Source organism: Sander lucioperca, chromosome 12, assembly GCF_008315115.2.
Source record: "Sander lucioperca isolate FBNREF2018 chromosome 12, SLUC_FBN_1.2, whole genome shotgun sequence".
Taxonomy (NCBI): domain Eukaryota; kingdom Metazoa; phylum Chordata; class Actinopteri; order Perciformes; family Percidae; genus Sander; species Sander lucioperca.
The window spans coordinates 24532203-24546271 of NC_050184.1; the positions used below are offsets into that span (position 1 = coordinate 24532203).

A 14069-nucleotide genomic window follows, 5' to 3' on the forward strand; every position below is an offset into this window, starting at 1 on the left:
TGGTGGATTTGAAAGTCATAACGTCGCTACTGCTCTAAGCTTCATTATGCCTTGGATTACTGTAACTAGCCAACAAATGGATACATGAACACAGTTCAAGGAAATAATTGAATTTCGGGGTTACAGGTTAGGGGTTATTACATTTACACTGTGAGTAGAATAGCTCATTTGCCTTTCTGTACTGAGTTAGTTACATGATAAAAAGGAGCGAGCAATATAGATAGAGTCTATATTTAGCTTTTGCAGAATGGCAAAAAGCAGAGGCAGAGTGGAAATTGGGAGAGTCGGGACTTTTTTCCGGTGTGCCGGTAGTGTTTCAAGGCCGCGAGGGCCGGTCTGATAATAGTTATACATTGCAAGTTCTTAGCAACACCATCCGGCGGCCTGGTGTGTGGCCGCTGCCCGCTGGTCAAACTGTGCAGCTTCTGCTCAACCCATACGGTAGCCAAAAAAGAAAAGGGAAAGGGGGCGTTGAGTAGGTCAGACTCAAAAGGACAAAAATTATGCCCCGAATGTATTTTGAAAAGTTGACTGACAGCCTATGTTGCTATCACCTAACAACCATCTCTACGTGAGGAAAGCTGTGAAAGGTGTAATTTTCAGAGGAATCATAGCCAAATCAGTCTAATACATTGATGCCATCAACACAAAATTTAGGAGCGCAATACTAATGATTTAGTTTGAAGTTCCTGTGACGTGACGTTTTCAGTCTGTGGTTCAGACTCAAACACACGGAGCTCTGAAGCAGACCTGTGCGTCGCTTGGTGTCCACTCTCGCTGTAAAAAGCTGCGCAGCTTCAGGTTTATCATGGATGCGCTCTGCTGTCGACATGCTGCGGCAGATGTGACGCGTTTGTGCTCCGTGTATTTCTGCCGTAGTTTCGGATTTCCACCTCCGATGTATAGCAGCGTATAGCCACTTCCCTAAACGTTTGGGTCTCTGTGTCTGTCAGAAGGTCTGAGATCTACCGTATCAGTAGAGCAATCATGTACTGCGCAGCAGGCTATGGTGCAGGTAGATTATTTTCTGAAATATAGTGACTTTATTCTTGTAATAGCCTTAACTTTATTTTTCTCAAAATACCACAATTCCTCCAAATCTCAGCGAGCACATGGGATGAGTTATATTTTGAATGTGCACAAAGTTTTGGACATGAGCAGAAATCTTGCTCAAACACCTGAAATATTAGCCTACAGTCCAGGGGTTTATTAATAAATTAAAATGAATAATGTATCATTGAGGTGAATAATTGCCATATGCACATTTAAGGAGGTTACTTCCCCAACAAAAGATGCAAAAGAAGAGGGAGGAGTAAATTATGCCTATAGGCTACATGTGTGCTGACTCAGATATAATTAGAAAAGTTGATCCAAAGGAGAATAAATAGTTGAAAGCAATACAGAATGCCTGAGAGCCTTACTGCAATATATTCCATTATGTTTTTATATTTGGATTGTAATCTATGTTTCCCTTTACATAAAGATATTTCCAGCATAAATTGATTCAGAAAAAGGTAGAAATAGGTGCATAACAATTCACCAGAATGCAGGAAATGAAGTGTTTAATGCTCAACATTTTCAGGGGGTTGTCCCCCAGACCCCCCCACATCATGAGTCACCACACAAATCTGAAAAACAAAACCCTGTCCTTTGGGTTGCCAGGCCAGTTATAATTAGGCCAAATGTTGGTGCCATCTAACTAACATCTACAAAATGGAAGCTAAAATGAACATACACTGGCTTTTAACAAGCTGGGCAAGCTGATCGCTGTTTTGCATTGCATTCAGTTTATTTAAATTCTAGAAACACCCCTGCCCGAGGGCTGGTGGTCTACGAAATTTTCTGGTAGATTTTTTGGTCCCACTCCGCCCCTGGCACAAACGGGGAATGTTTCTGACCAAATAGTCCACAAATTTGAAGCACATGTCCAAAACACAGAAAGTGTAAAAATGTTAAACACAGTTTTTAATGAATTACTCAAGGAAAGGGAATAAGAAGAGTGTGTAATTGATGGAGCTCCTGCTTTTATGTTACTCTGAGGAATTTGTCTTCTGTTTCTTTGCCTTTTTGTACATAACAAAAAAAAAATGTTCTACTCAGCCGAGCAAAACATATTTTTTTCCATAAATACATTTTTACTTTTAATTTCCTAAAATCAAAATGTGAATTAACAGGTGAATGTGTTGCAGGTGTTTGCAGATACATGGTATGTTGTGTTTAGTCATTCTTTCTCTAGCTCTACTCTGCTACCCAGACTCTGCTCCCTCCCACCCCTCACAGCTCTAGGTTGATCTTTTCCCGGTTCTTTCTCCCACCACTTCCTCCATCATTCTCCTCCTCCCTTCCTCCATCCATCACCCCCTCCACCAATCACTCCCTCATTCTGTGGTCCTTTTTTCTCCATCATTTAATATTTCCTCCCTAACTCTCTGCTACGACTTCTCTCTTTTCCTCCGTTTACTGTCTTGCAGAGTCTTTCTACTAATGTGTGCATGCTTTTCCCCACCATCTCTTAAATTGTCAACTCCCCTCTTCTCTACCTTTAAACATTTCCACTTTGTCAACTTTGCATCTCTTTATGTGCCTGCCTCAAAGCTGCCGCTACCTTTTTCTTTGCTTTATCATCATTTTCCATCACCAACATGTAAACAGAGATAACATCAGCTACATTCCCAGTGTCTCGGAGGATCAGGTTGAGTAAGTCACTGCAATGTTGTGGCATGTAGTATTATCCCATTCAGCCTATGGAAACATCTCAATGACTAGCTATTCAAAATGTCCAAACACATAATTTCTCTATTGTGCACCTACACCCCGTGACCCTAGACTTATTTAATGACTAGCTCCTCTTGAGACCATCTGTGTCTGTGTGTGTGTGTGTGTGTGTGTGTGTGTGTGTGTGTGTGTGTGTGTGTGTGTTTGTGTGTGTGTGTACTGTACAGTATGGTGGAAACTCAATCTGGTGTGGGGTGATAGAGCAGACCTGCACTGCTCCTTATACATCAAGCATTCAGCTCTATATCTGATCGTAAGGCAAATGAAAATGAAAATGCACTCTGTCTCTCTCTCTCACACACACATACACACACACACACACACACACACACACACACACACACACACACACACACACACACCAGCTAGGAAACCCAGCATGCAATAAGAGGATATTGAAAATGAGTTTTCCCCTCTTGTCTCTTTCATTAACAGTGTTGAAAAGCCATGAGTCTGCTCTCTCTCTCTCTCTCTCTCTCTCTGGCTTATACACACACACACACACACACACACACACACACACACACACACACACACACAGAGCTCCCCAGTTCACAGGGGAACGTGCCTCACATGGTTTGCTTCAGCTGGTCTTCTTGACAAATGCCACATTACAGCAGAGAGAAGGAGAAACTTGGCATGAAATCAAACTTCTCTCATGATTTCTAAGATTTGAAATACTTCAGTTTGTGTAGCCCCTCCATTTCCATGCTCCCCTCCCTCTCATTCTCTCTTTCTGTCTCATTTTTGTCTTGCTTTCACTCTAACTCCCTCTCCCTCTCTCTCTCGCCCTCTCCCTCTCTCCGTCTCTCTCTCTCTCTCCCTCTCTCCCTCTCTCTCTCTCTCTCTCTCTCTCTCTCTCTCTCTCTCTCTCTCTCTCTCTCTCTCTCTCTCTTGTTACCTCTCTTTCTCTGCCTTATCTTTCCTGTTTAGTTTTCCCTGTGCTAACTTGGACCAGAGCTGTGCTGTGGGAATATGGCCCCTTTTAAAGCAGAAAGCCAAAGTTTGTGTAAGTATGTGCATGTCTGCAGACGTGAGTGATTATATTTGAGTTCCACTGAGGTTGTGTGTACATTCTGCATGGGTATCTTTGTGGCTTGTTCAGATGTAAGTCAGTCTCACGAAGCTTCGCCCCTCGCAATTCAACAGTCCTTTAATCCTCATCATCAGTGACCCCAAACCCCTGCCTCTGACCTCTTTATACAAAGACACATACAGGTTCAAAGCCACAAGAGACCACACACACACACTTGTGCCCCTTGTGCCCCCCCCATTAGCTCTTACCAGTGTAGACTTGCATTCAGTCAGAGTCTCGAAAACAACAGAAAACAATTTTGCTGTTTATGTCAACCAACCATCACACTAACCTTCACCCTTAGACATCTTTCTAATGGTAATATAATAATAATCTAAGCTGAGTGCCAATAAAGTAATAGTATCATTTACATGCCAGGTCCGTGAGTGTTTTCCTAATTTTACAAACATACCTAGAAGCACGAATTGTGTCTGTATCATATGTAATACATTTCCTCTGCTAAACATCCCTGATAATGTTTGGATGGTGGAAATTGGAACAGATAGGAAGGTGGTTTATAACAGAAGTGCTTTTGTGTGCAGCTACATGGGCAAGGGCGCTCTCTTTCTCGGCCTCCGACAAATTGTACACATACACATACACGTACTGTAGGCAGACAAGGACGCATACACACATTCCTTTAGAGTTAGTGTGATCAGAGGGGCTTGTGAGGCGTAATGGATTTTAAAAGTTGTGTTTTCAATACATATGTGCCAGCCTTCCCTTTTGTACTGTACTGAGTGGCTGACATTAAAGGCATTTCTCTGCGGCACATGACAGCCAGATATGTGGCTCCATGCTCCTTCAGTCAGAGCACTCAAAGCAAACACACATGTAGCCGCTTCACTGACAGATCACTGAACTTCACTCACACATTCATACATACCCACTGACACACACTCACACATGGAAATGCAGCCAGTCCTGCTAACTCTGAGTCCTTCTCTAACTCTCCATCTGTCACAGACAGACATACAAATGAAATAACAGCCAAACACACATTTTTCTGACCTGCTGTCTAAGACTGCACCACCTGTCCTCAATAAATGTAACTTTTCACAAGGCAGCTATGGACAACGGCTGATCCTGCTTCAAAACACACCTCAGCACTGATGTCTATATAACACTCATAGCACAGATGCAGATGTCAGCAGGTGAGCAGATAAACGTGCCTAATACAGTATTATACTCAAGTTTCTGCTGCAGCAACAAAGCTGCTGTGCAGGGAAAATGAGCCTGATGAAGCACTGAGTGAACCGTGCCAATGTTAATAAAAGCGCCTTGATCATATACTTTTATGGGCTGGGTGTGCACTCACTACCACAAACACTTGTGGTTTATTTTGTTACTGTTTATCTTACTGCAGTTACCAGCAACTCTTGATGCACTGCATTACACATTATGTTTTATTCTCCTAAAGCAAATTTTGTTTAATTAATTTATATTACTGCAACAGCCAAGTTGAATTCTTTCGTTTACTGATTGGAGAAATGCATAGCCATAAATGCACACGATATAGCATATGGTTACAGAGTATGTAATTATTTTTCTGTGTGGCCTGTGACGATTTAAAGTTACATCTGTTGAATGAAGGAAAATAGGTATGTAGGGTAGATTAAGGTAGATTGATATGGAATATATAAATTCTGAGCAGATAGAAGGGCTGTATACAGAGACAGATGGCTTAGTGTGAGACTTACTTCATCTCTAAAATCTCCTCCAGCTGTTTGCGTCGCTCCTGGCGAAGACTATTAAGGTGTCCGTCTCTCTCATGCAGGGACTGCTGAGTGGAGGATAGATGCAGCTTGGTGGCGTTCAGCTCCTGGCGTGTCTTCTCCAAAGCCCCCATCAGTTCCTCCAACTATTCAGGGGGAGACAAATACGCACAGGTTTAAACAGTATCAAAACATACCAGGATACTGCCCCGCATGGCTCTGTGTTACATTAAAACTCAATATACAAGCTCTTGTATACTTGCACAGTCTCACACATGTACACATAGACATGGTCAATTGATCAGATACAAACTATTGTGCACTTTTATTTGTCTACATACATGTATGTGAGTATTTTAGAGAGTGTGAGTGTGTGTGTGTGTGTGTGTGTGTGTGTGTGTGTGTGTGTGTGTGTGTTTTGGAATGCTAGTTGAGGTTAAATGACAGCCGAAACATGAAAATGAATGGATAGTAATTACTGAGGTTGAAAGGTTAGTTGAATGATATGTCCACTGACCCTTAGACTGGAAACAAGGGCTCCCTCTTCTCTCCCACCTTTCTCCACTTATTTTATCTCAATCTCAAGTGTGGCTCTACTTTAGAGCAGGTGAGAATAATGCTCAACCCCTCAACTACATCTCCTCCCTCTGCACACACGTGCCCTCCAGCCATGCAGGCCAACCTGTGTGTCTGACAGACAGGATGTGACCTCAGGGCGTCATTATCCTAAGACAGGAAGTGTCTAATTGTCTAACAACAAGTACTTTACAATAGGATGCAGTACTAGTTAGGCTTGTTCGGGTGATGTAAATAGAAGGCCACGAGAATTTGAATTTAACTTTGTTCAATTCTGACGATTTGCAGATTTGTGATAAAAGATAGTCAAACAATTAATTCGGTGTTGGATTTTAAATGAACAAAGGGAAAGAAAGTGAATGAGAAGCAACAAAAAGAGAGATGGAGTATTAGTGGAAAGCACTCCATGGGGTAGGACATGAAAAAAAGGAGTGGGCCTCTTTTATGAAGGGGCCAAATCGTTCACACATTTTCAGGACACTCTTTATCTCCGCTGGTTTTCTAGGTGTGTTTCACAGATGTCAGATAATGTGCTCACTGACTGTTCATGAATTTCACATATGGATTTGAGAAGAAAGGGTGAAAGCAAAGTGAGTGGGTAATACAGAAATTCGAAATGGTGGGAGTGTGACAACTTTCAGTCATAACTTCCTGGACATGTAACATTGCAGTGTTTAAAATAAAATACACCCCATATCCCTGCCAACAACAACTGACATTGGTAGTATCCAGCAGTTAACATACACAATATCAACAAGACATCCAAAATCACATCATGTTTAATGTTTGATGTCTTCTTTCAGGCTTAAAATAATCCAAAGCCAGTCTTTTCATCTTGAAAGCCAAGGGTCACACACACACACACACACACACACACACACACACACACAACTCCGTTTACACCTACCACATGTCTATCAATCCTCATGCACCAACTGCCCACCTCCCAGTTCCCCATTAGTCCACCACCCACGCGAGCCCTCTCTTCACTATCACATCATTAATAAGGAATACAAAGCATTTTAGTAAAATTAGGGACCTAATCAGCTTAGTGGTGATCCTGTGCGTGCTAATTTAGCTCAACTTCAAGGCAAAGCCCCCCAGCCAGTCTAAGGCTCACTAAGACTGGCCCAAAGCCCCTTTAGTTGCTAAGCTGATTGGGGGCTCAGAGGTAAGGGCCAAATCCCTCTTGTCCGTTTGCGTCGGTGTTGCTGGTTCAGAGGCCTAGTTCAAACGCCACAGAGGGGGAGAGAGGGAGAGAGACAAGAATAGAGATGGAGAGAAAGGGAGAGAGAGTGTGGTAATTGGGTGGGACAACTTAAGAAGGCAGATGGGAAAGAACGAGGCTCAGGACAATAGATGGGCAGCAGAAATGATGGCAGGAGAAAGACAAGAGACAGAGACAAGCAGCGATAGAGAGAGACTTAGAGAGCGGGGGTGTGAAGAAAAGTAAGCCAGGGCATTACCCATGCTCCATTTCAGCAGGTCAGGCTGATGGAAGACTTTCAGCACATTGCACATCATGAGACTGATTAGTCTTGGACAGAGGGGAGAAGAAAGAAGAAAACCAAGGAAAAAGCAAGGGGGGGTGTGAGAATGTGAGTCTGGCAGGGCGCTCTGAAATGGTGCCAGGGTCAGGTGATGTTTCAGAAGGACCTGTCCCTCTCTCTATTCCCCCCAACAACCCTTTCCACACACACTCCGTTTTTCCAGAGTCTGAGGCTAGAGCGGCAGTTGACTGACGACTGTGTAACTGCATGTTAATTGTTAGTTGACTCGCTGCCCCCTTATGCGGTGACGTCATGCTGGCTCACAAAGTTCAGTGTGTCGATAGCACCTACTCTAGCAGTGAGCATCAACGACGGAGCAGCTAGAGTGCCAGGCCAAATGGGTAGTTTTCCTTGTGTCAGTAGCGCAAGTGCAACTCTATTCTGGCTCTATAAGTGTAAAGTGCAGTTGCCAGTATGACTGCATGCTGGCTCATTATGTTCTCTATGTGTAGGGTCTGGATTGACATTAAATGAAAGCAAGTTGACTATGATGTTTTGGATCAACTAGTGTTAACGTGTCACAAGTTAGGAAAGGATTTCCCTGATTCTGGCTACACATTGGTGGACTTAGGTCAAAGCTGAATCATCCACTTGTATTGCATGCAAAAAGTCCCACAGACATAAATATACTTTTCTTTCGGACTTCTCAGTGGATCAGGCAATTGTTTGATAAACACAGTATCCATGCTGACTTTAAGTCAACCGTGTAAAGTACAGAAATTGCACAAAAAAAGAAGGAAAAAACAAGCCACAGTTAGCATTGGCTCTCACAGAATTTTCTAAACTGAGTTTGACCTCATCTTACTTTCCCACTCTGTCCACCTCCATCTCCTCACTTCATCTTTAAGTTCTCCTCAATCAGAATCTGTCTTTGAATGTGTGTGTGTGTGTGTGTGTGTGTGAGTGTGTGTTTGTCTGTGTGTGAGAGAGCATATGTATGTATGTTTGAAGCAATGCAGCCACCATTCTGCCTAAAAATGTTAGTTCTTGTTTTAACCGCCAATTGCTCTCATATTACTTGTGGCAGTCATCAGTAATTCAAGGTCATTCTCATTCAAATGCACACTCACACCGAGAGGAAACACACTCCTTTGCCCTGTTTCTCTTTCCCACCACAGACACACCTACGTTCTTCTCACACACACACACACACACACACACACACACACACACACACACACACACACATACACTTTTTGGGACCCACTTAAAGATGTAGACTGCCCAGCTGGCAGTCAGAAAGACAGATAGATAGCAGGACATACAGACTAAAAGGGCAAGACTACAAGTCTTCAGATTTGGTAACAAATTCTGATTGCCTGCACATAAACTCACAATGTGTTAAACATATGCTCACATTTTCAACCGTGCAACAGCAAACGAGAGACAGAAAATGAACGGTGGGAGTTTTAGTTTCAGTTTTAAATTTCAGTCTAGAGGGACAAAATAAACAACAGCATGTTTAGAGAATACAAACCAAATTAAGAAAAAAAAATAACAGACAGGAAGCAAAACTATCCATTTTGTAAAAATGATATTTGTTGGTTAAGAACTACATATTACAGTCTGCCTGCAGTTACATTCTTAGCCACATGGGGGTGCAGTTAGGTTCCTCACATTTTCTCAGTGGTCCTTCTTCGTCCTAGGTGAGGTGATACCAGAGCACTCAGTTTTAAAGGTAGTTTGCCTATGTAGGGAGGCATATGACTATCTCTGTGTATGTGTGTGTGTGTGTGTGTGTGTGTGTGTGTGTGTGTGTGTGTGCGTGTGCGTGTGTGTATGTTTATTCTGGTCTTGAGTGTTCCATCAGTGTGCGAAACATGTTGCACCACATGCTTGCTCTTGGGGGGGGGGGAATTGTTGGGTCTTTGTAAGTTGTGTAAGTGTGGTCTAGACCTACTTTATCTATAAAGTGTCTTGAGATAACTCCTGTTGTGATTTGACACTATAAATAAATTGTAATTGAATTGAATTGAAAACATCAGCTAAACCTGTCTTTGGGCCTGAACACGGGCAGTCTCCTCTTGCGCCCAGAGAGCCTCTCTATGTGCGGAGGTGTTCATGCTCTCCCTCAGTGCCCTCTCCAACTCCCTGATCCGCTCCGCCGTCTCCCGCATGGCATCCTGGGAAGCTGAAAGAGGAAGCTGAGGGGGCGAAAGAAGTTCAGAGGAGGAGTACGAGGAGGGGGGTTGGAAGCAAAGTAGCAAAAGCCAGGGGAGAGTGTTTTTCTTTGAGTATACTTTGCTTGAAAACCTCATCAAATGTTTTTTTGCACTGGAAAATACTATATACCATAAATACTAAATAATTGTATTATAATTGGCTAAATACTACATTGGCAAAAGATAATTTGAGAAAAGGTGTATTTGTTGATCCCTTTGCTAAGAAAGAATCCAGTCCATGTAAAATAGAAACAATAGGAAAGACTTGAGTAAGTAAAAAAAAGCTGTGGTGATAGAAGAACAAGACTTCTCTCAGAACAAAGAGACCCAGCCAAGACAGCAGAGAGTGATAAGTGATGGAGAAAGAGTGTGTAAGTGCTGTGACCTTTGCCGACATCCATGTGAGTGTGCACATGTATGAGTGTGGGTGTGTTGAGTAGACCGTGCACGTTCACATGCACAGTTTGTGTGTGGCCTCTCTGACACCTATGGTGAGTGGGGGGAAAGGATCCCTCTCCACACTGGGTGATGGAACTGTGAAAGAAAATACTGGACAGAAATAATAAACCCCCCCCTGATTCTCTCTCCCTCTTTTTTTTTTTAAACTCTCTCTCCTACTCTTCAATAGTTGACTTGCCTTCAAGTTCACACGTTCACACTTTTCTGGGAGCAGTGAAAAAGCCTTGGGGTCACATGGACAAGGAGACACTTTTTGAACTGAACAAAGACGAGTTCAGTTACACATGTTGCCAAACACAAACTAGGGGTGTGGCAAGTGGATATTAAGTTTGATATTAAACAAAATCTGCACAAGCCAAAAACACCAGATCAGATGTTGTAGGAAATAAAATAAAAGTCACATTCTGATATGAACTATTCAATATGAACACTTGTATATCCACTGTTTGTGTAACCTTACATAAAGAGAAGCAGCAACACTGATACGTAATGTTCAATTAGAATGGTTACATTGCATGTGAGTGAGAGCTGCTACCTGCCGTCAAAACAAAACGGCAGACGGGTGTTTTCAGGGTTAGAGTCAACAATAGAAAATTCAACACCACAAACTTCATGGCACACTTGTAGAAGCATGAATCAAATGAATATGACACAATAGGAACAAGTTACAAGTAGAAGTGTCTGCATTGTTGGAAGCAGTGAGGATGGGTAGGAAACTCTCTCCAGACAGCAACTAAGAAAAATGAATAAAAGAGAAAATGTTTCGATGTTTCACCAAGTCAAACTACAAGCTCTTAAACTGACATTTCATCTTAGGAACAACTGCTTGTAAAAGTCAGTTAGTGAGATTAGAATGCTTCGAAACAATTGCAACTTTGCAGGCATATAGATGACATATGGAGCTCAACCTTAGTGAGCATGTCTCTAACATTATTCCTAAGTCAAACAGTGATCTGAATAGGCTAATTTTTTGTATTGCATATAAGGAGCTCCAGGCTAAACAGTGGTGGACACATGGTGAATCTATTCTGACTGCCAAAAAAAAGGATATGCTAAATGCATGGAAAACTGAAAAGAGTCTGATTTTACGAGACCATGCTGATCATGCTAAATGCATATGAATGGCCTATTCACTGCCCCTCATACATATTAAAGTGAGTTTTGACTTGGTACCTGTATTATACATAGATAGTGGTGAAGCCAGCTCTTCAAATTCAATAGTAAATATTGAAAAACCCTTCATGATAAAGGCTAACCAACTGACTAATTCATTGATACTGACTAAAACACGAGCGATGGGATTATCCCTGAGTGCCATGAAAATAGTGCCAAGCCAGCCAAATCACAAGCAGATACTTGTGGCTCGTCACGTCAGCACGACACAGCTGGAGGTGAGCGACAAACACCCGCACACACACGTACAGAGGCAGGCTGTGTGCATCAGCAGTCCAAAGCTGTAATTGGATGTGACAGACAGGCAGTAATTCGATGCACCAGAATCAACAAGTACTGGTCTGACCCCACCTTACAGACAGAAACACACACATGCACGCACACACACACACATGCACGAACACCCCACTGAGATGGGGCTGCCACCACTGGACCCCCGGGTGAAACCTGACCAGAAAGCTGTGTCTGCCTGTCTGCCTGTCTGCCTGTGTGCGTGTGTGTGTGCAGTATATGTGTCTGTCTGTCTGTGTCAGTGCATATCTGTGTATTATGCAAGTTTTATTAGTAACAAGATAATTTTGCTGGCTTTCAAGAATACAAAGAATGGTAAAAAGGTCAAGAGAGATACAGAGAGTGGAGAGAAATGGAAAGATAATTGCCTCTGCAGCACCAATCATCACCTAATGCCCTTGGGAAGGGTCTTTATGGAGTCTGGCCCTTTCTCATTTGATGGAGGGATTATAATCACTAAAATAAACGAGCAGAGAGTGAGAGAATGCACATTTCCAGCATATGTGTACCTATGATCTTCAGCTTCACACACAGGCACACAAACCACACAGGCATCTGTCTCTGTCAAAAAGTTAAGTGTGCAACATCAACTTCTGTGTCCAATTTCATGATTTAAAGAATGTTAAGCATGTGTGCATGGCCAGAAGTTTCATATACAGTTTCAGTCAAATGTACAGACTGTGGGAACAAGCTTGGAGTGAATGAAAATCCAAAAATGCAACCATCTTCTTTAACTGTAGTTAGATTGAAAATAAGAGTTTCTATAATCCTTGTGTCTCTAAATAGAGGGGGGGTATTGTGTGTCGCTGATGCTGCTTCACTACAGATAAAAAAGAAATAAAAGGCCTGTGTGAAGGCTTGAAGTGAACATTTCCGATGTGTGTTTTCTCTGTGTTTGTGAAGTGCAGCGTGGCGCGATGGAGACGATGAAGCGAAGAGATGCTATCACTCCATCCCACATAAACTCTCCTGGATGGATAGGGAGAAGGAGGAGTGAGGGAAGGCCATGTTTGTTTGTGTTTACCCTTGGAGCGTGCTGTGTTCCTGATGGACCCAGAGATAAATGGAGAGAGAGAGAGAGAGAGAGCACAGTGGGAAGAGCGCGAGATAGAGGCCAGGGTACAATATACAGAATATATACTCTATTCCTAACGTATCAACATCATAGATAGTGAGCTGGAATATGTGGTGGTCATTCTAACTCTTAGGGCCCTATCTTGCACCCAGCGCAATTTACTTTTTACATCGACGCATTTAGGCTATCATTCCTATTTTGCACCTGACGCACACCCTCAACAGACTCACGTTGGTAAATTAGGGAATGAACTTGCGCTCCCGGGGGCGGTTCAGCAAAAAGAGGAGGCGTGTTTCGGCGCAAACGTTCCCTAGTGCTATTTTGCAGTTTCAGAAAACAGTTCTGCCACAGACCAGGAAAAACCTAGTCTAAAGTCAGTGGCGCGTTATTCAGATGCTATTTTAAGGGCGCATGCTTGGCCGTAATGTAGAGTGTGCACACCGTGCAAACACTTTGCTTCTCTCATCTCACGGACCCAGCAGTTCCCATTTTTCCAAACCATACATAAATACAAGGAAAAATATGACCATGTTTTACACAACATTTCCATGAATCATGGATGTGTTGATGACATAAACGAGGAAATATTAGAGGACTTAAGGAGATGTGATGTTGAACTGCATGTGCCGATGCCACTTAACCCAAATGCCCCAGCAGCAGCACGGGAGAGGAGAGACAGAAGAGCTGCATCGTCTATAGTGAGGTAATCTCGGTCTAATGTTAGACTACATTGAAAAAATATCACCATGTATTCATAACCTCGTGATTCAGTGAGAGTGAGCCCAAAACATCGGAAAGTATGTTTTTGTGACATTTCTTTATTTACATTTTGACAAAAAGAAAAATCAATAGCAAACGTTGGTCTCCTCAGCTGTGAACCGCTCCTGGCGTGCGCCCATGGATGTATTAAGAGCGTGCGCCTAGCAAATCCGCCATTATAACAGCAATCCGCCATGGAACAAGCACACCTGCTTTTAAAGGGAATGTGAGATAACGCTCTGATTGGTTTATTGCACGTTACGCCCAAACCACACCTATGAGTAATGTAGCTACTTAAGACCAACCCATTTTAGATTTTAGAGTCATTTATCCTGCCGGTATAATAGCAACAGCGCCCGAGATCTGCCCACAAAGCTACTTGAGTTAAAGAGAGAAATGAGATCGTTAAATAGGGCCCTCAGTGTTATTTTTAAATGTTGTGACCGTATTATTGCTAAT

At 42.7% G+C, this 14069-nt stretch overlaps 1 protein-coding gene across 4 annotated transcripts in view; it reads right to left on the reverse strand.

Moving 5' to 3' along the window:
* The window catches only part of LOC116062036 (ERC protein 2-like), a 164596-nt gene that overhangs the window by 74075 nt on the left and 76452 nt on the right, over positions 1 to 14069 (reverse strand). For all 4 annotated transcript variants that reach the window (XM_036008556.1, XM_036008557.1, XM_031316491.2 and 1 more), the window contains 2 exons: positions 9683 to 9835; positions 5551 to 5711 (listed from right to left, as the gene is read on the reverse strand). In XM_036008556.1, the coding sequence (XP_035864449.1) occupies positions 5551 to 5711; positions 9683 to 9835 (314 nt within the window). The remainder of the gene's footprint in view (positions 1 to 5550; positions 5712 to 9682; positions 9836 to 14069) is intronic.